The 24,328-nt window shown below is 43.8% G+C and overlaps 1 protein-coding gene across 1 annotated transcript; it reads right to left on the bottom strand.

Moving 5' to 3' along the window:
• Positions 1 to 4,257: 4,257 nt before the first annotated feature.
• LOC309978885 (ubiquitin-like modifier-activating enzyme 1) lies at positions 4,258 to 20,340 on the bottom strand. Its single transcript, XM_082865547.1, is given in 28 exon segments — positions 4,258 to 4,551; positions 4,710 to 4,810; positions 4,915 to 5,016; positions 5,372 to 5,563; positions 5,687 to 5,779; positions 6,011 to 6,099; positions 7,871 to 8,057; positions 8,181 to 8,255; positions 8,917 to 9,112; positions 9,334 to 9,398; positions 11,118 to 11,314; positions 11,437 to 11,602; positions 14,050 to 14,205; positions 14,538 to 14,618; positions 14,709 to 14,813; positions 14,933 to 15,109; positions 15,233 to 15,379; positions 15,467 to 15,564; positions 17,437 to 17,530; positions 17,534 to 17,569; positions 17,685 to 17,775; positions 18,008 to 18,114; positions 18,756 to 18,805; positions 18,808 to 18,889; positions 18,984 to 19,152; positions 19,256 to 19,314; positions 19,453 to 19,624; positions 20,228 to 20,340. Coding segments are annotated over 27 exon segments (3,168 nt in total). The 5' UTR covers positions 19,570 to 19,624; positions 20,228 to 20,340; the 3' UTR covers positions 4,258 to 4,415.
• Between the last annotated feature and the right edge of the window lie 3,988 nt (positions 20,341 to 24,328).

The raw sequence follows: 24,328 nt of genomic DNA, 5'->3' as shown, positions 1-24,328 counted from the left end.
ATTTCTTTTTCGTTTATTTCTGATCTGATCTTTATGATTTCTTCCCTTCTGCAACCTCTGGGGTTTTTTTGTTCTTCTTTCTCTTATTGATTTAGGTGCAAGTTTGGGTTGTTTATTTGAGATATTTCCTGTTTCTTAAGGTAGGATTGTATTGCTATAAACTTCCCTCTTAGAACGGTTTTTGCTGCATCCCATAGGTTTTGGGTCGTCGTGTCTCCATTGTCATTTGTTTCTAGGTAATTTTTGATTTCCTCTTTGATTTCTCCACTGATCACTTCGTTATTAAGTAGTGTATTCTTTAGCCTCCATGTTTTTGTATTTTATGCAGATCTTTTCCTGTAATTGCTATCTAGTCTCATAGCATTGTGGTCAGAAAAGATACTTGATACAATTTCAATTTTCTTAAATTTACCAGGACTTGATTTATGACCCAAGATATGATCTATCCTGGAGAATGTTCCATGTGCATTTGAGGAAAATGTGTATTCTGTTGTTTTAGGATGGAATGTCCTATAAATATCAATTAAGTCCCTCTTGTTTAATGTATCATTTAATGCCTGTGTTTCCTTATTTATTTTCATTTTGGATGATCAGTCCATTGGTGAAAGTGGGGTGTTAAAGTCCCCTACTATGAATGTGTTACTGTCAATTTCCCTTCTTATGGCTGTTAGTGTGTGCCTTATGTATTGAGGTGCTCCTATGTTTGGTGCATAAATATTTACAATTGTTATATCTTCTTCTTGGATCGATCACTGGATCATTATGTACTGTCCTTCTTTGTCTCTTTTAATAGTCTTTATTTTAAAGTCTATTTTTGTCTGCTATGAGAATTGCTACTCCAGCTTTCTTTTGATTGACATTTGCATGGAATACCTTTTCCCATCCCCTCACTTTCAGTCTGTATGTGTCTCTAGGTCTGAAGTGGGTCTCCTGTAGACAGCATATATATGGGTCTTGTTTTTATATCCATTCAGCCACTCTGTGTCTTTTGGTGTGAACATTTAATCCATTTACATTTAAAGTAGTTATCGATATGTATGTTCCCATTTCCATTTCTTATTGTTTTGGGTTTGTTATTGTAGGTCTTTTCCTTGTCTTGTATTTCTTGCCTAGAGAAGTTCCTTTAGCATTTGTTGTAAAGCTGGTTTTGTTGTGCTGAACTCTCTCAGTTTTTGCTTGTCTGTAAAGCTTTTAATTTCTCCATCAAATCTGAATGAGATCTTTGCTGGGTAGAGTAATCTTGGTTGCAGGTTTTTCTCCTTCATCACTTTAAGTATGTCCTGCCACTCCCTTCTGCCTTGCAGAGTTTCTGCTGAAAGGTCAGCTGTTAACCTGACAGGGATTCCCTTGTATGTTATTTGCTGCTTTTCCCTTGCTGTTTTAATATTTTTTTCTTTGTATTTCTTTTTTGATAGTTTGATTAATATGTGTCTTGGCGTTTTTTCTCCTTGGATTTATCCTATCTGGGACTCTCTGCTCCCTGGACTTGACTATTTCCTTTCCCATATTAGGGACGTTTTCAACTATAATCTCTTCAAATATTTTCTCAGTCCCTTTCTTTGTCTCTTCTTGTTCTGGGACCCGTATAATGTGAATGTTGGTGCCTTTAATGTTGTCCCAGAGGTCCCTGAGACTGTCCTCAATTCTATTCACTCTTTTTTCTTTATTCTGCTCTGCAGTAGTTATTTCCACTACTTTATCTTCCAGGTCACTTATCCATTCTCCTGCCTCAGTTATTCTGCTATTGATCCCTTCTAGAGTATTTTTAACTTAATTTATTGTGTTTTTCATCATTGCTTGTTTCTTCTTTAGTTCTTCTAGATCCTTGTTAAATGTTTCTTGCATTTTCTCTATTCTATTTCACAGATTTTGGATCATCTTTACTATCATTATTCTGAATTCTTTTTCAGGTAGACTGCCTATTTTCTCTTCATTTGTTAGGTCCGGTGGGTTTTTACCTTGCTCCTTCATCTACTGTTTTTCTGTCTTCTCATTTTGCTTATCTTCCTGTGTTTGGGGTTTCCTCTTTTCAGGTTGACGGTTCATATTTCCCATTGTATTTGGTGTCTCCCCCCAGTGGCTAAAGTTGGTTCAGTAGGTTGTGTTGGCCTCCTGGTGGAGGGGACTAGTGCCTGTTTTCCCGTGGATGAGTCTGTATCTTGTGTTTCTGGTGGGTAGGTCCACGTCTGGTGGTGTGTTTTGGGGTGTCTGTGGACTTATTATGATTTTAGGCAGCCTGTCTGCTAATGGGTGGGGTTGTGTTCCTGTCTTGCTAGTTGTTTGGCATAGGGTGTCCAGCACTGTAGCTTGCTGGTCGTTGAGTGAAGCTGGGTGTTGGTGTTGAGATGGAGATCTCTGGGAGATTTTTGCTGTTTTATATTATGTGGAGCTGGGAGGTCTGTTGTGGACCTGTGCTGAAATTGGCTCTCCCACCTCAGAGGCACAGTAGTGACTCCTGGCTGCAGCACCAAGAGCCTGTCCTCCACACGGCTCAGAAAAAAAGGGAGAAAAAATAGAAAGAAGGAAAGAAAGAAGGAAAGAAAGAAAGAAAGAAAGAAAGAAAGAAAGAAAGAAAGAAAGAAAGAAAGAAAGGAAGGAAGAAAGGGGATAAAATAAAATAAGATAAAATAAAATAAATTTATTAAAATACAAAAATAATTATTAAGAAAAAAATTTTTAAGTAAAAAAAAAAAACAAAAACGGAAGGACAAATGGTGGAAGCAAAGCTATACAGACAAAATCTCACACAGAAGCATACACATACACCCTCACAAAAAGCGGAAAAGGGGAAAAAATCATAAATCTTGCTCTCCAAGTCCACCTGCTCAATTTGGGATGACTCGTTGTCTATTCATGTATTCCACAGATGCAGGTGCATCAAGTTGATTGTGGAGCTTTAATCCGCTGCTCCTGCGGCTGCTGGGAGAGATTTCCCTTCTCTTCTTTGTGCTCACAGCTCCCAGGGGCTCAGCTTCGGATTTGGCCCCGCCTCTGCGTGTAGGTCGCAGGAGGGCGTCTGTTCTTAGCTCAGACAGGACGGGGTTAAAGGAGCCGCGGATTCTGGGTCTCTGGCTCACTCAGGCCAGGGGAGGGAGGGGCACGGAGTGCTGGGCGGGCCTGCGGCGGCAGAGGCCAGCGGGACGTTGCACCAGCCTGCGGCGCGCCGTGCGTTCTCCCGGGGAAGTTGTCCCTGGATCCCGGGACGCTGGCAGTGGCAGGCTACACGGGCTCCCGGAAAGTGGGTGTGGATAGTAACCTGTGCTTGCACACAGGCTTTTTGGTGGCGGCAGCAGCAGCCTTAGCGTCTCATGCCCGTCTCTGGGGTCCGCGCTGTTAGCCTCGGCTCGCGCGCGTCTCTGGAGCTCCTTTAAGCAGCGCTCTTAAACCCCTCTCCTCGTGCACCAGGAAACAAAGAGGCAAGAAAAAGTCTCTTGCCTCTTCGGCAGGTCCAGACTTTTCCCCGGACTCCCTCCTGGCTAGCCGTGGTGCACTAACCCCTGCAGGCTGTGTTCACGCCGCCAACCCCAGTCCCCTCCCTGTGCTCCGACAGAAGCCCGAGCCTCAGCTCCCAGCCGCACCCACCCGGGCCGGTGAGCAGACCAGCCTCTCGCGCTGGTGAGTGCCAGTCAGCACCGACACTCTGTGCGGGAACCTCTCCGCTTTGCCCTCCGCACCCGTTGCTGTGCTCTCCTCCGCGGCGCCGAAGCCCCCCGCTCCACCTCCCGCAGTCTCCGCCCGCAAAGGGGCTCCTAGTGTGTGGAAGCCTTTCCTCCCTCACAGCTCCCTCCCACTGGTGCAGGTCCCGTCCCTATCCTTTTGTCTCTGTTTTTTCTTTTTTTCTTCTGCCCTATCCAGGTATGTGGGGACTTTCTTGCCTTTTGGGATGTCTGAGGTCTTCTGCCAGCGTTCAGTAGGTGTTCTGTAGGAGTTGTGTCACATGTAGATGTATTTCTGGTGTATCTGTGGGGAGGATGGTGATCTCTGCGTCTTACTCTTCCACCATCTTCCTCAACTCCCCCTCTATTTCTTTTTAAACAGAGAGGACAAAGGAAAAAATTGCAAACCAATGATTTACCAGAACAGTTGGATTTAATCTTTTCTCATAAGCTTGGATGTGAGGTGAATTCCATGCTGGTGCAGAGAGGCTGAGCCTTTTGTATTATCACCTGAACCTACAGAGCTAAAGAAAGGCTGGTCTTTCTCACAGACAACAGGGTACAGGCCTTTTCCAAAGAAGGATATGACACACTTGGATTAATAACTCTTTATTAAGAATTCCAACTCCAAACATTAGAAAGCAGCAACAACAACAAAAAGTTCTCAGAAGAACTTAAGGCTCAGCGTTGGCCACAACTATGAGAGAAACGGAAATAGATTGACTTGACTGAGAATGAGGTAGGTGGGTGTAGAGGGGATCAGCGAATGGTGTATCGTACATAGGGGACCTCCACACGCTCGCCGCTCTCGTCGTTGCAGCACAGCTCAAGCACCAGTGCTTGAATGTGGTGTCCCAGCTTTTGCTTTGATACTCGTCTCACTATTGCTGTCATCCTGGGGTGAGGAAAAAGAGGGTCAGGGAAGTAGAAAGAGAGGAAAGGACTTACGGAGACAACTAAAGTAAGGAGAACAGTGAACATGAGTCGCATAGCTAGCTGATGCTTCCCACCCCAGGCAGGACCTGTTTCTGCTTTCCCACTGGCCCGACTCACGGCTGATCCAACTGTTCCTTGAGCTTGCTTGCTGTCATGAAAAAGGAGTAGAGCATGGATCTACCTTGGCACAGCATGGTGATCTCTAACTTGTGCTCTGTCTGAAGAGGGTGGAAAGGAGGAGGGGCAACAGTGTCACTGGGATGGACAGTACCAGTAACCTGGGCAACCAACACCACAGGTGCAGTGAGTGAAAGGGCCTTACCTTAAAGTAGTCAAGGAACTGCTTGAGGGTCATCTCTTCACCATTAGGCTGCAGCCCCTGTACCTCAAAGCAATCCCACAATGTCCACTGCTGGTTATAGTACTGTGGGACAAAGCACAGAGTAAAGCACAAAGAGTAAAACGGGAGCAAGCCCAGATCATATGCTCCTCTTTATTTCACAAACATGCCAGTTCCATTCCTACTTTGCACAGGTTCAACCAATGAACAAAGGATACACAAAATTAAAGAAAGCCTCTCACCTGGTATGATGAAAACCAGAGCCAGTTCTACGGAGATAAGATACACACAGCCTCTACACACACACACACACACACACACACACACACACACACACACACACACACACACACACACACACACACACACACACACACACACACACACAGTCACTCACTGATGGGCAACACCAAAGGTTTCTGTAAAAGCAAGCCCTTACCTGGTGATGGTGTGGGGCAAGGGGCTCAGAGAAGCTGAAAAAGGGCAGGGCCAAGTTGATGAAGCTGTTCTTATAGGACTCAAGCTCTTGGTGTCCCTGCACCACCTTGTACAGCTCCAGACATGCAAGGCCAACTATAGCTGCTGTGGTTGTGGCAATGGCTGGAATGATCTTCCCTGCAATCAACTTGCTCTGTAACGCAGAAGGTGATGAGCAGACGTAGTTGTTAGAGATGTTCAAGGTCTACAGAAGAGGTCAAATGTGGCAGACTCGAACTTGGAAAATGGTGCAAGCTTAGGTCTAGACTATTGTTACCTTATGCTGGTCAGCAGGGGGAATGTTATAGTTCTCCGCCCGGAGACTGGATGCAGCCACAACGAAATCCATGTGAAAGTTGCTGTCATCATCCTATTGTGAGTGGAGACAGAGGAAGAACAGGAGAGACAGAGTTAAAGGAAAAAAAGGTTTCCTGGATACTGGGGACTGAGGTATATTCACCTCAATTACCTGCCGGACCAGCCAAATACTGGCCCAGACCACAAAAGATAATTGGGCCATGTGGCAGGCCTGTAATCCCCACAAAAGCTTAGGATGGCTCAGCCCGTCCTCCTACGCTGTTGAAGGTCCCCATCACAGCACCTTCTCAAAGTTGATGGGGTACATCTTGAACCCAGGGAGGCTCTCTGGGCTGGGCAGCATGGCCTTGAGCTCCTGCAGGTGGTTATCATCTGCGGAAAGGGAGGTCATAATACATGTTAGTCCTTAGATACATGTTAGATCCCAGGCCAGGGTCTGAGGGGAAAGCAGGAGTCCAGGGTGGGGCAGAGATGTTCAGGCAGATAAAGGATTTGAAAAGGAGAGACATCGTGGGAAAGAGTAAAAAGAAGGGGGAAAGACAGGGCAGAAAACACCTCAGAAAAGAAAAAGGCAGACAGGTGTGTGGGACATGGAGATATATCTAGAGACACTGAGGGAAACAGATAAAGCCACTAAGAAAGGATGTAGACAGCAGCACTAATCGTAAGAGGTAAGAGGTGAAAGCAACAGAAGTTGTTCACTGATGAATGAGTGGATAGAAAAACGTGATCTATCCATCCAATGAAATATTAAGCCTTAAAAAATCCATTCAATGAAATATTAAGCCTTCCAAAATGGAAGTCTACTATATCTAAAGACGGTTAAGATGGTAAATCTTTTGTGTTTCTTACCACATTTTAAAAAAAAAGGATGTCAACGAGAACATAACTGAAAGAGAAAGACATAGAGAGAGAAGGGGAGACATGAAGGAAGATATAAGGGAAAACAGGAGACAGAGGGATAAAAGATACAGAAGGGGCACTGGGGGAAAATGCACAGACAGCAAAGAAGAGAGTAATATGAAATGGGATAAACCTGAGAAAATTTGAAGAGGGGGACCAAGGGGAATAAAGGTGAAGATTAAGAGAATGTACAGAGAATGAGAAAGTACAAAATACCTGAAAGGGAGACACGTAGGGAGATATATAAAGAAAATATAAGAAGAGGAACATGAGAGAGTAGTTATTTGGGAAGGGAAATGTGGGAGATATATGAGGAGGGGAGACATACACAGACGAAGAAATTGAAGCATATATACAAAGAAGATAAAATGTAGAGGAAGACTTACAGAGCATGAGACAGGATAGGGGAGAGGGAGGGAAATTTGAGTTGGGGGGTAGTTATAGATGGAGAGATGAGGAGGGCTATCTAGAGAGGGAGATGAGGAAAGATATATGGAGGTTAAAAATAGGGTAGGCCTTCCCTGGTGGCGCACTGGTTGAGAATCTGCCTGCCAGTGCAGGGGACACGGGTTCGAGCCCTGGTCTGGGAGCATCCCACATGCCGCGGAGCAACTAGGCCCGTGAGCCACAACTACTGAGCCTGCGCGTCTGGAGCCTGTGCTCCGCAACGAGAGAGGCCGCGATAGTGAGAGGCCCGCGCACCGCGATGAAGGGTGGCCCCCGCTCACCGCAACTAGAGAAAGCCCTCGCACAGAAGCGAAGACCCAACACAGCCAAAATAAATACATAAATTAATTTAAAAAAAATAGGGTAAAGAGGCATACCAAAGGAAGGTGGGGAGGAGGATGAGGAGATCTATAATGAAATGAAGCAAGGAAGAAATCAAGGCAGAGAGGCTACTGGTAAAGATCCTATCCATTTGTCCCTGCATACGAACACAAAAAGAAACAGAGGAAAGAACAAAACAAAGCAAACACACACACAGAAAAGAGATGGACAGCTGGTGCACCTGAGAGAGACAGAGTGGGAAGAACAAAGTAGTAGCGCATCAGAGAATTTGCCTCAACCAACCAGCCTTATTTTAAATTGGAAGAAGCAAGCACCAGAGGACAGTGTGGATAAATCTCAGGCCTGAGATCTCAGAGCAGAGCCAGTGGCAGAACACAAGTACAGAGGAGGCTTGCATAGATAGGTGATAAGTAGGATGCTAGCTCTAGGCCAACCAGTTAAACACCCTCACCAACACAGGAAGTGGTCTGCAGCTCCTGGTCAGAAACATGGATCTTGACACCAGACTTCGGGGTGAACTCAGGGACTTGCACAGACTGAATGAGTATGGTCACAGCAGCTCGGTCCTGAGAGCCCCTCAGCCCATAGGTCTGGGCAGACAGGTTGGCAGCAGCTATCACGCAGTCCAGATGCAGGGGCTAAGAGAAGGCAAGGTATGGAGGGGTAAGCATATCAGTACTCACCTAAGGAGCCGCAGCCTCCTTCCCATCCACGTACCCACATTGTACCCGACTGTAGGAGACCCGAGGGAGGAGACTTACATTGCTGACATCAAAGATGAGCGGGTGTGGACAGCGCTTAGGCCCAGACCAGAAAGGGGCTCCTGAGCTTGTAAGCTAGGAAAACAGAACGATTGGGGGGAGTGGGACCTGAGAGGAGAGGTCTTTCTGGTAATTGTCACTCTTCATTTTCAAGCCCGGAAGTCCCAACTTAGTATATCGCTGGGCACTCACTTTGTGCCAGACACAGAGCTATTTATGAAACTTTTATGGATTGCCAGGCATGTACTAACATGATTAATTTATTAACTTAATAAATATCAATTAGCCCTCATAAAACTCTCATGAAATTAGGTCACCATTATTCCTACGTCCTACGTGAGGATACTGAGGTACAGAGAGGAAATACATGATTGGTCCCAATATCAAATGCAGTTGAGACTTGAACCCACCTAGGTCCTGTGCTCTTAACACCAAAACTTCTCTTCTACAATCTCTGTAGCCCTGACTGGGAATCTGGAATGACTCATCTCATGTCTAAGGGAAACAGGTACCAAGTATCTCGCTTGAGAGAACAGGGATGGGCAGGTAGAGGAGAGAGGTTGGGAGGAACAGGTCTTTGACTTCAAAAATCACTCGCTTAATCATTTTATGAGATCTCTGGGACTTGGTGGGCTTGCCACAACTGGATTAACTGCAATGAATCATGTCAAAAGCGTGTAGCAAACTGCTTCCAGTAAGCCTATTCTGACAAACGGACCCCACGAGAGTGTAATACCAGGTTCGGAGGAAAGTTGTGCAGCAGCTGCCTGATGTTGTTGGAGTACTGGGTGTGCCAGTGGTAGTAAGCCCAGGTCACAGAGTCAGCCCACGTATATGGCCGCTGAAGCACCAGGCTGCGCTGCACAGCCTCCAGCACCTCCAGGCGTTGGGTGCCTTCCAGGTACAGTGTTTGCTCCACAAACGTTGAATCTCTATCTAGAATTAGAGGGGACACAAACTCAGAATTACACAGTGATCCCAGAGTGAGCTTAACTCCGTGAAAAGTCAGTGCTGACTCCCAAAGTTATAAGGCCCAAGGAATCATTAGTTTATTCGAAAAGTAGGCCAGGTCCTAAGTGTTACACTGGTTACAGAATGCTCTGACTGACAGGCAGGAGACAGGGTGAGCGAGGATTTGGACAGACCTACTCACATTAGGTACTGGTTGACGTTTTCTGCTGGCTGCTTGAAGAGACCTTCAAACTCATCCCGAGCCCACTGCAGACAGAGCAAATAAACACTACGTGGGTTATGGGAAACAAATAAGTTTCTGTAGGCATTAGGAACACCATCAGGAAATAGAGCAAATAGGAAGAGCATGGCTGCTATGGGAGAAGAGAGGAAGGAAGCCCTCCCAATGTGGCTCCTCAAACTTGTCAAAACCCCACCACTTCAATTTAAAAACCAATGATCTTAATCTGGGCAGAGGTTAACACACCAAGTGTACATTCATGCAGAATTTATTAAGATGTACACCTTACCCTAGATAATGTCAGGCCTCAATAAAAGAAAAAGTTCACACCAAGAATAAAACATGAACGATCTCTATGCAGGTTCTGGGGACTGGTCAGCAAGTACGATAGAGGTTTGCCCCCTGAGAATTAGGAGGTCGATAAATAGTCACTGGTGAAGTGATCTGGAGCGTCTTGATGCTGGAAATCCAGGTTCAAATGCCAGCTCTGCCACAGTTTTGTGACCATCAGGTATATCTTCACTTGTGTATCCTCATTTCAAAAACATACACTGTAACAGTAAAACTACACCTCATGGAGTTAATAGGAAATAAGCAAACATGTACACATTTAAAGCTTACTTTGAAAGTCACAAGGACATACTGAGTGTAAATGCTTTACAGAAGTCCTGTGAGAGTTACTACTATCATTCCAATTTTACAGATAAGGAATCTGAAGCATGAAGAGGTTAAGTCCAAGGGCACGTAGTATATCTGTTTTTAAAGCCTTTTTATTGGCCTTTCTGCATGCTGGGTAGAGAGAACCATAACCTATTAGAGGTTTTATACATATAGAAATGAACACACACACACAAACACATCTCTTTCTCTCTCCGTCTCTCTCTGTATCTACACACACACACACACACACACACACACACACACACACACACACACACACACACACACACACACACACACACACACACACACACACACACACACACACACACACACACACCCCCCAACGTGGGATGTATGGACAGGGCGAAAGACACATACTGAACTGAGTCCACAAGTATAAACTCCTCCATTCTGGAAGGAAAAGTGACACACTGAACTGTTACTGCTCATTTTCTTCCTGTTCCCATACTTCCTAAACATAGCCTCAAAGACTGCATTAAGAATCATTTTGATAAAATGATGGTTATTTGTGGTTTGAAAGGGGACTGTAATTAGGGCCAAGTTCTGAGGGCCAGTTAATGGGGTGCTTTTACTTTGTCAATCTACATGACAGGTATGCTGTTCTGCATGTATGTGTACTATATAAACACAACTATGCTGACAAGCTATTAAACATATTTTGGGAAACAATTAGAAAATTAGTCCTAAATACGGACTTAATACTAGAGATATTTAAATAACTAGCAGAGATGATATTAAGTTAATTTTGTTGAACAAGAAAATAGTATCCTGTATACAAAGAAAAATACCCTCACTTTTTAGATCTACACTTCTTACATAAAGTAATTTACATGGTATAAATAATACTTCCCTGTATGTTTCCAAAATAAAAATTTCAAGTTAAAAAAAAATCATTTTGAAAAGCTTAGGCTGCTAGGTTTAAAGTGAGTGAAGGAGAGTTAAAGAGAGGGCAGATGTTACATACACTGAGGCTTCATCATCTGAATAACAAGAGTTTGGCATCTGAGACACTGTCCAGGTACCTATCTGTTCCACCTCTTTCTCCCTGCAAGGCTGATCACCTGCAAAGTGTGCTCGATGGCATTCGGGAAGTTCTTCAGCGTGCAGATGGGGATGGACTTCTCAGGAGGGTCCTGGCTGGAGCTGTATGACTCTGTCAGGAAGGGGATAACCACTTGCACATTACCCTTGGTACCCAGTGTGCCTGACTCCAGAAGTGGCTTACGGTAGTACACACAGCAGCGGTCCATATACGTGCCTGTGAGAAAGTTGCAGCAGGTGAGGGTGGGGAAAATAACAACACGATAGGACACGGTGACACACACTCCCTAAAACACACACATTACTCTCCCGTCACCCTCACCCACCCCCAAAACTCACGGGCATCCACATTGTCCAAGGCATTGGCCACACCATCCAGGTTTTGGAAGAAGTTATCATCATACACACGCTCTGTGTGAGGGCCCACACAGTTCTGATGGCTCATCACCCGGATGTGTGGATTTATCTGCCTCACAGGTGCAGCAGCTGTATCAGACTTCAATTTCTGGGTAGGGATGGAGAAACAGAACTGTCATTCATATAATCACCCAACAAAACGTTACAGAGCTGTTCTGAAAACTGATTTATGTAATGATGCACAAGACCTAGGCTCTGAGGTCAGGACGCTCTGTGGTCTATGACAAATGCCACACAGCTTGGGCTGGGACAAATGGGGAATGGGGTGAATAAAAAAGGAAAACAGTGATACAATAGGAGACAATGGCTTGAGTATCTGTTCTTTTGTCTACCGAACATCCATTGTTGTTTTTAGTTACTAGCACCCGGAGTTGGAGTGCATTCACCCAAAGAAAACCAAGGTCCTCTGAAATTACAAAAACAAAAAGGATCCTCTGAAAGTCCAAGTCAGATCACATTCCTCTCCTTCTCAAAACCCTCTATTGATTCCCACTTTCACTAAGGGTGAAATGAGCTGGTCCCTATTACTTTTACAACCTTCTCTCTTACCACGGTCTGTCTCTGTCTCTATTCCTTAAACACAGCAGGCATATTCCAACCTCAAGGTTTTGCTCACACTGTTACCTTCACCTGGCATACTCTTCCCTGAGATTTTTTCCTCTTCTCGTATATCACCTTTAATTCTCTGTGGAAATACCACCTTTCCAATGAGGATTTCCTTTACCATACTGCAAACCACCCTCTCATGGCACTTCCAGTTCTTTATCTTGTTTTTCATTCTTGCCCCTACACAGTATTTTTCACCTTCTTACCACATACTGTGCAATTGTATTTATTATTTGCTGTAGCAGTTGCCCAAAATAACGATCTTAAAAAGACGTTGGTTTTTTTTTTTTATGTGATGCACAGCTATCAAGATTTCCTACATTAGACATTTAAACTCAGAAAATGTTAAAATATTATTACTCCATTTAAAAACGGAGGGGCTTCCCTGGTGGCACAGTGGTTGAGAATCTGCCTGCTAATGCAGGGGACTCGGGTTCAAGCCCCGGTCTGGGAGCATCCCACATGCCGCGGAGCAACTAGGCCCGTGAGCCACAACTACTGAGCCTGCGCGTCTGGAGCCTGTGCTCCGCAACAAGAGAGGCCGCGGTAGTGAGAGGCCCACGCACCACGATGAAGAGTGGCCCCTGCTTGCCACAACTAGAGAAAGCCCTCGCACAGAAACGAAGACCCAACACAGCCAAAAATAAATTAATTAATTAATATAAATGGAATGATTCCATTATATAGTACAAACTTTATGAAAAAATCTCCAATACAAAACTTTAATGACAGGAGTCAAACTGTATTTACAGTTTTGCAAATATAAGTTCCATAATATCTTAGAAGATAGCTGAACTTTCATTATCTACTGCCTTTAATCTATTACATGTTTTGCTTGAAAGATGTGAGGGATATCCAGCCTTACAAAAAAATGTTTCAATAACATTTTCAGATGACTGTTGATATTTTTCAAAAAGTACATCAAAACTTGACAAGTGATAGTACTTTAAAGTTTAGTTGCAAGATGAAATACTGAATCCACATCAATAGCCACTGTCTTTCTACGTTTTTTGAATGGTTCTTTAGTTAATGCACAATTCTGTATCATCATGAATTGGTCTGGTCATTTGGTAAATACTGTGTCTTTGGGTTAGGGACAGCCTCCTAGAGCAGAGTGGAAAATTACCCTTTCACCTGATAAAATGAGGATAAAAGGGACACGATGTCTTAGTATTCTTAAAACAGTTGTAATCTTTTGGACTTGAGGAAAGAGTGCTGCCAACCTCCACTGCATTTGAGAATCTCTCATTTACTATGTCTTCTCACTAGACAAAAGCAGAAACCGTTCTTTTGCTATCTTATATATTCTAACTGCTTAAGTAGTACCTAGTATTTTCATGATAAAATGAAAGGAAAGATAAACACTGGGCAGGCAAAAATAACACTCAGCTTTACAGAAGACTTCCCAGATAGATCCCTCTATAACCTAGCTTCTATAGTTCCACATTAGCCGTAACCAAAGGCAAAAACATGGGTGGGGACAGGTGTAAACTCACAAATGAAAGATGTCATAAGTTCTCAATAAACAGCTGCTGGAAGAAAGACTGAATGGTAGAGAAAAAGAAATAAGGGAAGAACTGAAGGAAAGAGAGAAACAAAAACGTCCTAAGGCGGGCTTCCCAGGTGGTGCAGTGGTTGAGAGTCCGCCTGCCGATGCAGGAGACATGGGTTCGTGCCCCGGTCCGGGAAGATCCCACATGCCGCGGAGCGGCTGGGCCCGTGAGCCATGGCCGCTGAGCCTGAGCATCCAGAGCCTGTGTTCCGCAATGGGAAAGGCCACAACGGTGAGAGGCCAGCATACTGCAAACACACACACACACACACACACACACACACAAAAGTCCTAAGGCAATAAGACAGATAACAAGAAAAAGACAGGAGTAAAGTGAGAAACAAAGCTCAACTACTTACCATGTCCATTCCACTCACCCTGATATCCCAAGGCCGGAACAGAAACTGTCGATTCAGATTGGATTTTTCTATGGTGTCCATGTCTGTAATGGTGACTGCCCCGCCCTCCCCGCAGCCTAGCCCAATCATGGCAAAGTTCTTGAGCAGCTCACAGCCAACGGCCCCCACACCCACCTGGGAGGTGGCCAAGAAGAGAGGCAGAAGATGGTTAGGGTCACTGGCCTAACAAAGCCACTCACCAGTCCTCACTCCCCCTGGAGACGGCAAGAGGGGGTAAGAGGATCTACTACTGCATATTTAAGTCCCAGGGCCATAAAAATCCACGGTCATCTAAGGAAAGAGGCACAAGACTGGGGAATAAAGGACCTGGTATGAAGAAAATGGAGAAAGGGATGAGATGAGGGTACAACCAAACACCCTCCCTTGTAAGCCAAGAGGAGACTCCAGAAGAGGTGGCCAGAGGCTAGGGGACATAAAGGTAGCTTTTGACCAAAAGGATCTCTCAGCAAGAAGTATCTCTGCTTGCCCAGCTTCTCTTGCAGGCCGGAGCCAAATACAGCCACCTGCCCATCATAACGGTTCTGGCACTGAGTCATGTGAAGAGAAGAGAGGGTTAGAGAAAAGGCACCTTAAAAAGAACCACAATAATGCCTTCTCCATGGGCCCCAATCACATACTGGAAGGCACGTGTCCTCTGTAAAGGCCTCTTGGTCCTCAGGGAGACACTCAATGGCATCAAAGTACAGCCACTGCATAACAGGCATAAACTTTCCAGAGCAGGCCTGAGGAGGGGGTAAGAAAGAGGAAGTGATCACTGGTTAATCAGAGCTGGACAGCAAGCAGCAGGGCCAGGAAGGAACCTGGCCCACTCCCAGCACTGTCCTTCTCCACTCGCACTGACCTTCATAACCTTCTGGGCAGCCACGCCCCCAATGAAGGAATTTATGAGTGCCAGATCCCCAGCAGCCACGTAAGCCAGCTTCCGGATGAGGTCTTCATCCAGACTCTTTTGCTGCACTGCTGGCAGAGCTCGAGCATTCACAGCCTGTGCTAGGGTCACCAGTTCCGTTGCATCCTCCTGGAAGGAGAAAAAGAACAATCACACCGCTGTGGGGAGAGGGAGAGGTAGAAAAACTAAATAGATGAAGAGGCATAGTGGAGCTTTGGTTCAAGGACCTGGCTGGCTTGCCCACCCATCTACCTCATTGTGGGGCCGAGGGGGCTGGCCATGCTGGGCACAGAACTGGTGCAGGGCCTGGAAGCCAATGTGCAGCTGAGGAGGGCGAGAATACTTGGCAAAATCTGTTATCACGAAGTCTGGCTCTGCCAGTGAGGTGGGCAAGGATTTCTGTGGAGAGCAAGATATCAGAATGAAAAAAGTAAAAAACGTAGAGATGCCTGGAACCCTACAGCACACCCTCCTGCTCATACTCACAAAGCTTATCTCCTTAGTTACTTTGATCTGACTGACAACGCCTCCACAGACATAGTCAGAGAAATTGGAGGTATCACAGATACTAAAGGTGTAGGGACCTGGGGGATGAACAGAATGAAGGGTTATCTGTCAATTCATTCCTTCCCAAGACCAACAGCACTATCAAAACAGGAATGGGAAAACCTCCCACTCCCTTCCTCCCCTAACCCCCTCCCCCATACAGTGGGAGTTTGGAGTTAACAGATGTAAGCTATTATATACAGAATGGATAAACAACAAGGTCCTACTGTAGAGCACGGAACTCTGTTCAGTATCCTGAGATAAACCATCATGGAAAAGAATATGAAAAAGAATGTATATATAGATAACTGAGTCCCTTTGCTGTAAAGCAAAAAGTAACACAACATTAAACATTAAATCAACTATCCTTCAACTAAGAAATATAAATAAGGTATACTACATCATAAAAAAAACAACAAAAACACAACGCTGATTTCTTCAGACAGCACAGGTACCCTATGTCTAAATGCCACTCTAGAGAAAAAGAAGTAAGCCCTGAAAGGATCCAATGGCAGCTACATAATTTCTCTAGAACAAACTCAAAAATAGTAAAGGAACACAAAACACAACTCCAAAAAACTAACATTCACAATTACCTTCCATCCATCAAAACTTACCAGAACACGGATCTGTGGCTTTAGTTTTCATCAAATTTGTAAATTTTTGGCCATTATTTCTTCAAAACCTCTTTCGGCCCACCCCTTTGTTGGGAATTTCTTTGACATGTGAAATATATTTATAATAGTTGTTTTAATGTTCTTGACCAGTGCTCTGACATAACAGATGTGATTAACAAAATTAACACACAAGAAAAAGTCAGGAGATTTAACAAAGTAGAAGAAACTATCCGAAATACAACGAAGAGTGGGAGAAAAAGACAAAAGAGTCAAGTGGCTTAATATACATGTAAGAGATATGGAAAGAGATAATGGGGTGGCAGTGAGCTGCGAAAGTAATATTTTCAAAAAAAATTATGGCCAGAAATTTTCCCAATTTGATAAAACTATAAACCCATAGTTAATATAAATTTAATAACTGCAAAAGAGACATGGAGAAAACTATACTAATGTATATCATAATCCCATTGACTAAGATCAGTGATAGAGAAAATAAGCACATTAGATACAGAAAAACAAGGATAAGAATAGCAGACTTCCTGTGGAAAATAAGGCAGGAAAGACAATAGAGCAGTATCTTTAAAGCAATGAAATCTAAAATGCTACACTCTGTAAAAACAACTTTCAAAAACACAGGCAAAATGAGATTTCAAGCATTAAAAAGCTAAAAGAATCACCACCAGCAGACCCCATGCCACAACATACATTAAAGGCTTTCTTTGGCAGAAGAAAAATGGCATCAGATGCAAATGTAGAGCCACAGAAAAGTATACTGGAAATAGTGATTATGTGGGTAAAAACAAACTTTCTTAAATCTTTTCAACAATATAACTGTGAAGTCAAAAATAATGTATTGAGAAGTTTATGGCATACACAAAATATACGATGACAGCAAATGGTGAACCAGAAAGTGGAAATATTTTGTTGTAAGTTTTTCTTTAATATGTGCGGTGATGAAATATTACTTAGAGATTGTTATACTATACATTCTAAAACGGTTTAAAGAAAGAAAGAGATATAGTCAATGGGCCAAAAAATAATAATGGAATCAAATACTAGTGGTATAAACCTTTTCTGCCTGTAGCTCAGTTCACATGTCTTTATTAACGCTACCTGGACACATCTCTTCTAAGTCCCAAGTCAGATTTCAGAGAGGCATCTCCTCTTGGACTTTGGTACAAGTCAATACTACAGATATGTGTCACCTCTTGGGCTGTGGGTCAGCCCACACCACAGGGACAATTCTCTCTCTGATCTGGGCAACCATTTCTTGCCCCACCAGTCTTGGCATACCCAGGACTTCGATCTCTAGGGGAGAGATGCCATTGAGTTCATTCATGCCCTGAACGTCCATGAAGGAGACGAAGTCACCGCTCTCAAACCCGTGTCAGGTCTCATCCAGGCAGGTTACAACACCAGGGTTGTCCTGGTTAGAAGAGAAGTAAAGAAAGCCTCAGAGGTAGGATCAGGGTACCAGGAGCATAAAGGAGGACTATGGCTACCCACATGCCTGCCAGAACCCCTGGGGCCAATCTCCTTACCTTGGTAACCATAGAAATCATAGCACTGAGAGGCTGCTCCCCATTGGAATCCGTCAGGATCATCTCCTCTCCAAAGTCACAGAACAACTGCCTGTAAAAGGACACAACAGGACTGGTGCCTGAGACCCTTAGACATAGTGAATACTTCCTAAGAAAGCTTAGCCATCACTGCCCGCAATCAGTGCTCGTGCCAACTGGGGAGAGGTGAACATGGAGAATGGAAAACCTGGTGGGCTGAGAGTAGCATTACGGCACTGGGAACCAGGGGGTCTTAGCCTGGGGCCTGGGAGGAGCTGGGGATAAAGGCAGAAGCAGGCACTCACCCAAACAGACCCCGAGTGTCTGCCACGACCAGCTTGATTCCACGGCTGTGACAAAACTCACCCACCCGCAGCTGGTCCTCCAAAGGAGAGTCGGTAAGGACCACCACCTGTAACAAGAAGGAAGCTCATGCAAAGGGACTGGCATTGGGGTGAAGGGAAATAAGAAAATAAAGGAGAAAGGCAGGCCAGGGGTTGGCAGAATGTCAGGACTAAAGCTTACTGGTTCAGACCTTTTCTACAAATATTTACAAAGTATGCATGTCATACTCAGTGAGGGTAAAACTCAATGAAGAGAAATATGAAACCCCACACTATGACAAGAAAAGTAAAGCAGTATTAGGAGGACGGAATTTGAAGACCAACTAATTCACTTATTTGAAAAACACCCATTCCTGCCTGCCTACAACCCTGCATGTCCTGGGAGTCAAACAACGGGTCACAGTCTGTTCCCAGTTAAAGTTTGGGTTTATCCCCAAATCCTACACTCATCTGCTTCAATTCTCAAATAAAACAAAACAGAACAAAGCAAAGCCTGCTCAGCGATGATTTGTAGGGAATCTTTGAATTCCCTTCCTTATTCACCAGGATAAGTTCCTACTGCTGCATCAGGAGTTCCAGTGCCCAAGTTCTCTGGGAAACCCCAGGGCAAGCTCCCACAGGGCTGGTCCATTAAATAAATACTGAGCAAACCAACCAGGAAAAGGATCTGAGAGTGTAAGTCAGGAGGCAGGGTGATGCTGCAACGTACCTGGAAACCACTAAGGAAGTCATCAACAAGGGCCCCAGTGTAGGTGGTGACGGCACACAGCTGTTGAGTTCAGCAAGGAGGGGCTGTGCTGCCTCAGCCCGGTTCTTACCGATGTCCTCCTCCCTTAGGTAGAACTACAAGGAGGTACAAGAAGGAAAGAAGTGAAGTCAATGCAGACACCAGGGGGTTTGGTGCTTGGGCAAGGGGAAGGGATCCAGGAACAGGTACCTGGGATGAGAGGTCAGCCCACTGGGCAGTGCCCTGGTCATGGAGGGTGACAGCTTTGACCCCACCAAGGATGATGTTCTTCGCAATCTCCACCCCTAGGCCCCGAAGGCCCGACACCAGCACAGTGGAAGTCTGGAGATGCTTCATAGCCTCATGGCCCAGGACATACCTGCCAGATTTGAAGGAGACTCTAGGTCAGGGCTTGGCCCACCCAACTCTATCCTCTCTGTGCCCCCCTCCTGCTTCGCATTCCCAGGCTCAGCCATACTCACAGCTGCCGGGAGTAAAGACCCTCATCTATGTCTGTTGCACTGCCTGTTTTTGGCATTCCCTAGGAATGGAGGGGAAAAGAGTTTCAGCAAGACAGCAAAAAAAAAAAAAAAAAAAAAAAAAAACGCTTAAATAAGAGGTACTTTCCCACCAACCACAATACCATCCCACCTCCAAGATTTAGGGAAAAGACACTCACGTTGGTTGGTTCTGATGGCACTTTGAACATTACAGAACACGCAGAAGGGCAATCAGAACTTGCTTTTGGATCAGGCCCAGACTTACAACGTTTCTTCAATAGTGGCAAAGTGGACATCTTTAGACAAAGGAGCCAGATACGGGGAGGCTTTTCTCTTTTGTTACTGGTAACTCTGGTGGAGAGAAAGACTTAAGTACTAGCATCCTCATTTCAAGAACGGAAACATGAAGACATGCTAGGTACTAGAGCTACTCTGAGAGGGAGGAAAGAGGAGGCTGAGCTCAGACAGTTGCTTCTCCTTAGGAATGGAGGATAAAAAGTTTCAGGAAGATAACAGACTAAAAGACTGAATGAGCAGACACTGGCTAGATTGAGAAGTCTGGCTGGGCTTCTGTGACTAATGATGCAGAGCACCATGCAGGCTGAACAGATGCTGAGAAGGGGATCTAGTATGATGGAAGTGTGCTAGGGGGAGGGGTTGTATGATAACGATATAGGGGCCTATGAGGCTGAAAGCAGAAGTTGAGGGCTTGTGAATGAAGATATTGGCAACTGGAAAGGCCCTAGGGGAGACTATAAGGCAAGATGTGGAGTAACAGGATCTTAAAAGAAGGTGGGAAAACCTGTTTGCTTTTGAATGCGCAGGTAGAGCCCTGGGCAAGACTGTGAAGGTGAGTCTCTGATAGGGCTGGTGAGAACCAAAATTTGAAAGGGTCTATCAAATACTGGTGCAGGGAAGGATGTCTGCCAGATTATGTATCTGAAGAATTCCTACCTGGTATCTGGTCCCCCGGGAGCTTCTGAGAGAAGATACTTGGGATTATCTGCAAAGAATTCCGAGACGATGAAGAGGGGGGTATTTTCTAACAGCAGATATTGGGTTAGTAGTAAAGCGTTTTAGTGAAGGACAAAGTTGGATTCGGAGGTGTTTTTGATGGAAAATGATAAAATGGAGTTTGGGAAGGTCGACGACTAAGTAGAAATGCTGGGTGTAGGAACACTTCTTGAAGATGCCATAGGAAGGAAGGTCTTCAACGGCACGTAATAAAGGTCTATAAAGGGAAATGCTAAAACTATACATATATATATATATATATATATATATATTTTTTTTAAGTAGAAATGCTGCGTACAGAGTGATCTCTGACAGATGAGACTACCAGGGTGAGATGTGAGGAAGGGGTCTCTGAGAACGAGCCAGGGTCTGTGGTATTCCATAGTGTTGTACTTTTTTAGCTCTGAAAGGTGATTAGGAGGAGGAAAAAAGGGAGTGCAGTGTGAGTAAAGATGTTAAGAGAAAGGTCTCTTTTAGGGAAATGAGAGGGAAACAGACGTTGTCAGGGCTCCGGTTCCTCTTGGAAGCTGTGAGGATAGTAATTTTGGTTTAAGGTCTTCAATGTAATACACTGACTGGGAATATTGAATCTGGTGCTATAACAAGCTAGACCTGTGAAGGAATAAGGTTCTTGGCTAGAATTGTTGGACCCGAGACTCTAAAGGTAGGAACTGGGCCTCTGGATCCCTGAGGTCAGATTTCAGAACACAGGCAAGACAGAGTAACATCGGCTCCGCCCCAGCATCCGCCCCAATGCCGCCTCTCCAGCCCAGTTAGCCACCTCCAAGACCCTCCCGAAAAGCCTGCCCGGGGAGAGGTGCCGAGAAAGGCCGTTTGTTACAAATGCCCGCTCCCAGGGTCGCTCCGCCGCCAACTCCACGTGGAGCCGAAGCCAAGCCCGGCCGCCGCCCTCTTTTTACTCCTCCTCCCCCGCCGGCTGGCTGGAGGAGAGCTGCGGCCGCCGCAGGCTTACCCTCTTCCACTGACCACGCCTCCTTTACCTCAACCGCCGACATAAAATGGCGGCCGCTGAGCCGGAAGCCCAAACAAAAAGTTTGGTCCTACTCGCCGTCGCACCGGTAGTGAATCACTGGTGACGTCAGCAGCCCCTGGGAGACTCATTACTGAGTTCTGCCGTGTGCTGACGGCAGAAGGAAGACAGCTCCACCTAGTGGCTGCATTCAGTAAAATGGGTATAAACTGAAACACGCGTAGTTACATTGCTGAATCACTCTGAGGGAAGACAGCAAGCTAGAGAAGTCAAGACTTTTGTTCTCGAATTACACAAGACACTAGGTGTTAAGGGACTTCCTGAGTAGAAGTCCGTGCCGAAAGAGACTTGCAACAGAGGCATATGAAAGCAAACGGGTGCTAAAGTTTCCCGGAACTGCTTATGATTCTTTTTAACAGCACATATTTTAAGCATTTAAAATTTCTACTCTGCCACCTGAGCGCTCTGATTTCCGTTACTCACTCTTGAACTTAATAAGTGACTAGGGACCAATGCCTCACTGTCCTCTTCTATACAACTGTGATAACAGCAGCCACCTGATATGGTCAATATGTTATGAAATTTGAAATATTATGTACATGGAAATAAGATAAAATGAATACTCACTATTGTGTAAAAAGTTTACAGCAATGCTGTCTATGCACTAGACACTAAATGTTAAGTTTAAATATTCACGTAATATTTATATATGAATACACATTTTTCCTGTTAATATGAAATTGATTATGGGTGAAGATATACCCAGGCACAAGAGAAACTTCCATTTGGGGACATTATTTCATAATGAGGCCTTGAAACAGCCTTCCACAGTGACCCTGAAAGCATAATGCTAATGTTACCAGTGCCCATGAACTAAGAAAAACACAATACCAAGTCATCACAGGCACCACCATTTAACAAACCTCCTGATACACAGTAAGCACCCAATGCATTTCTATTGAATAATGATAAGATATGACATTAACTGATTGCTAATATACAGTACACCTGTGTCTTTGACATTTTGCCGCTGGCATGCTCAGAAAAACATCTGGTAGAGTACACTGTAAAAGGATCTGGTCCCATGCTTTTATTTGTGGAAATTCTGATTACGAATCCAACCTCTTTATTATAGGTCTATTCAGATTTTCTAGTTTTTTTTTTGTTTTTGTTTTTGTTTTTAACATCTTTATTGGAGTATAATTGCTTCACAATGGTATGTTAGTTTCAGCTTCACAACAAAATGAATCAGTTATACATATACATATATTCCCATATCTCTTCCCGCTTGCGTCTCCCTCCCTCCCACCCTCCCTATCCCACCCCTCCAGGTGGTCACAAAGCACCGAGCTGATCTCCCTGTGCTCTGTGGCTGCTTCCCACCAGCCATCTACCCCACGTTTGGTAGTGTATTTACTTCGTTTTAGTCACTCTGTTTTTCCACTAACTTGACTATTTCATATAGTCAAAAGTAATGTCCAAGCGAATTCCTAACAATTCTCTTTATTTCTGTATGGTTTCATAGCCATTTTATCTTATTCATTCAGGTTTCGCTAATGGAGTCGTCTCTCTCTCTCTCTCTCTTCATCAACCTAAGGTTTTTCAATTTTAATAATCTTGTCACAGAACCAACTTTGGGTTTTTGTTGACTTTCTTTATGCTTTTTCTATTTATATTATTTTATTTATTTTCATACTAACCTTTCACAAAGTGAAAGGTTATTTTCCTCTTTCACTTTGCTTTGGGTTAGACATTTTTTCCAGTTTCTGAACTCTTTCTTCCTTTTTATGTAGGCTTGCATATGTGTGTGTGTGTGTGTGTGTGTGTGTGTGTGTATTCCTCTGGGTTCTGCTTTTGCCGAATCCCATGTTTTGGTATGTTGTGTTTTCATTTTCATTCACTTCAGAGTATTTTCTAATATCCCTTGGACACTCTTTGACTCATTGATTACTTCGGAATATGTTGTTTAATTTCCACATATTTACAAGTTTTCACAATTTCCTCCCATTATTGATTTCCCATTATTCACTCCTTTATGGTCAGAGAACATATTTGGTGTGATTTAAATTATTGACACTTGTTTTATGGCCTAACGTGAAGTCTATCCTGGAGAACATTCCTAGTTAACTTGAAAAAAGAGTTTATTCTCCTGTTCTTGGTTGGAATGTTCTGTACATGTCTGTTAAGTCCACTCGGTTTATATTATAGTGTTGTTTAGGTCTTCTCTTCCCTTGGTGATCTTATGTTCTGTCATTTATTTGGATATACTGTTGAACCTATTTATTTCTCTCTCAAGTTTTGTCAGTTTTTGATTCAGGTATCTGGAACTTTTTTTGTTAGGTGAGCATATGTTTATAATTCTTATGTATTTCAACAGATTTACCCCTTTATCAATAATACATTATTAATCTAATATAATAATATAGTAATATATACTGTCATTTTTCTCAAAATTTTTTATTTAAAATCTGTTTTGTCTGCCATTAGTAGTCACTATAGCTCTTTTTTGGTTATTGTTTGCATGAAACTTTTCTTTGCAACTTTTTATTAAAATCTATTTGTTTCACTTTAAGGTTTGTCTCTTTGACAACATGTAGTTGGTCATGTGTTTAGAAAATCCATACTGCAATCTGCTTTTTAATTGGACATCTTCTAGTGTACCATTTTCATGGTTATTTGTTATTTCTTTTACTATATACATTTTAGAGTCATCTCATTAGTGGTTGCTCTGGAGTTAAGTTGTTATAAATTAAACTGACAGTTTCTAACAACCTAGTTCAGATTAATACCAACTTAATTTCAAAATATGAATTTTTGCTTTTATGTAGTTTATCCCCCTTTTCCATGTGTTGTTTTTATCATAAATTACATCTTTATACACTTTATACATCAGAACCAATTAATAATTTTTTCCTATGGAGTTGTGTTTTAAATCTGGTAAGAGAAAAAAAGTAACTGCATTAGTTTACTATTTTTGCTGTAATATATCTCTGGAAATTCAGTGGTTTAAAGCATTACAAATTGTTCTCTTACAATCCTAATTGTTAGAT

Source organism: Leucopleurus acutus (assembly GCF_964270905.1).
Source record: "Leucopleurus acutus genome assembly, chromosome: Y".
Lineage (NCBI taxonomy): Eukaryota > Metazoa > Chordata > Mammalia > Artiodactyla > Delphinidae > Leucopleurus > Leucopleurus acutus.
The sequence above is the reverse complement of the archived record's forward strand: the minus strand, read 5'-3'. Positions and strand labels throughout refer to the sequence as shown.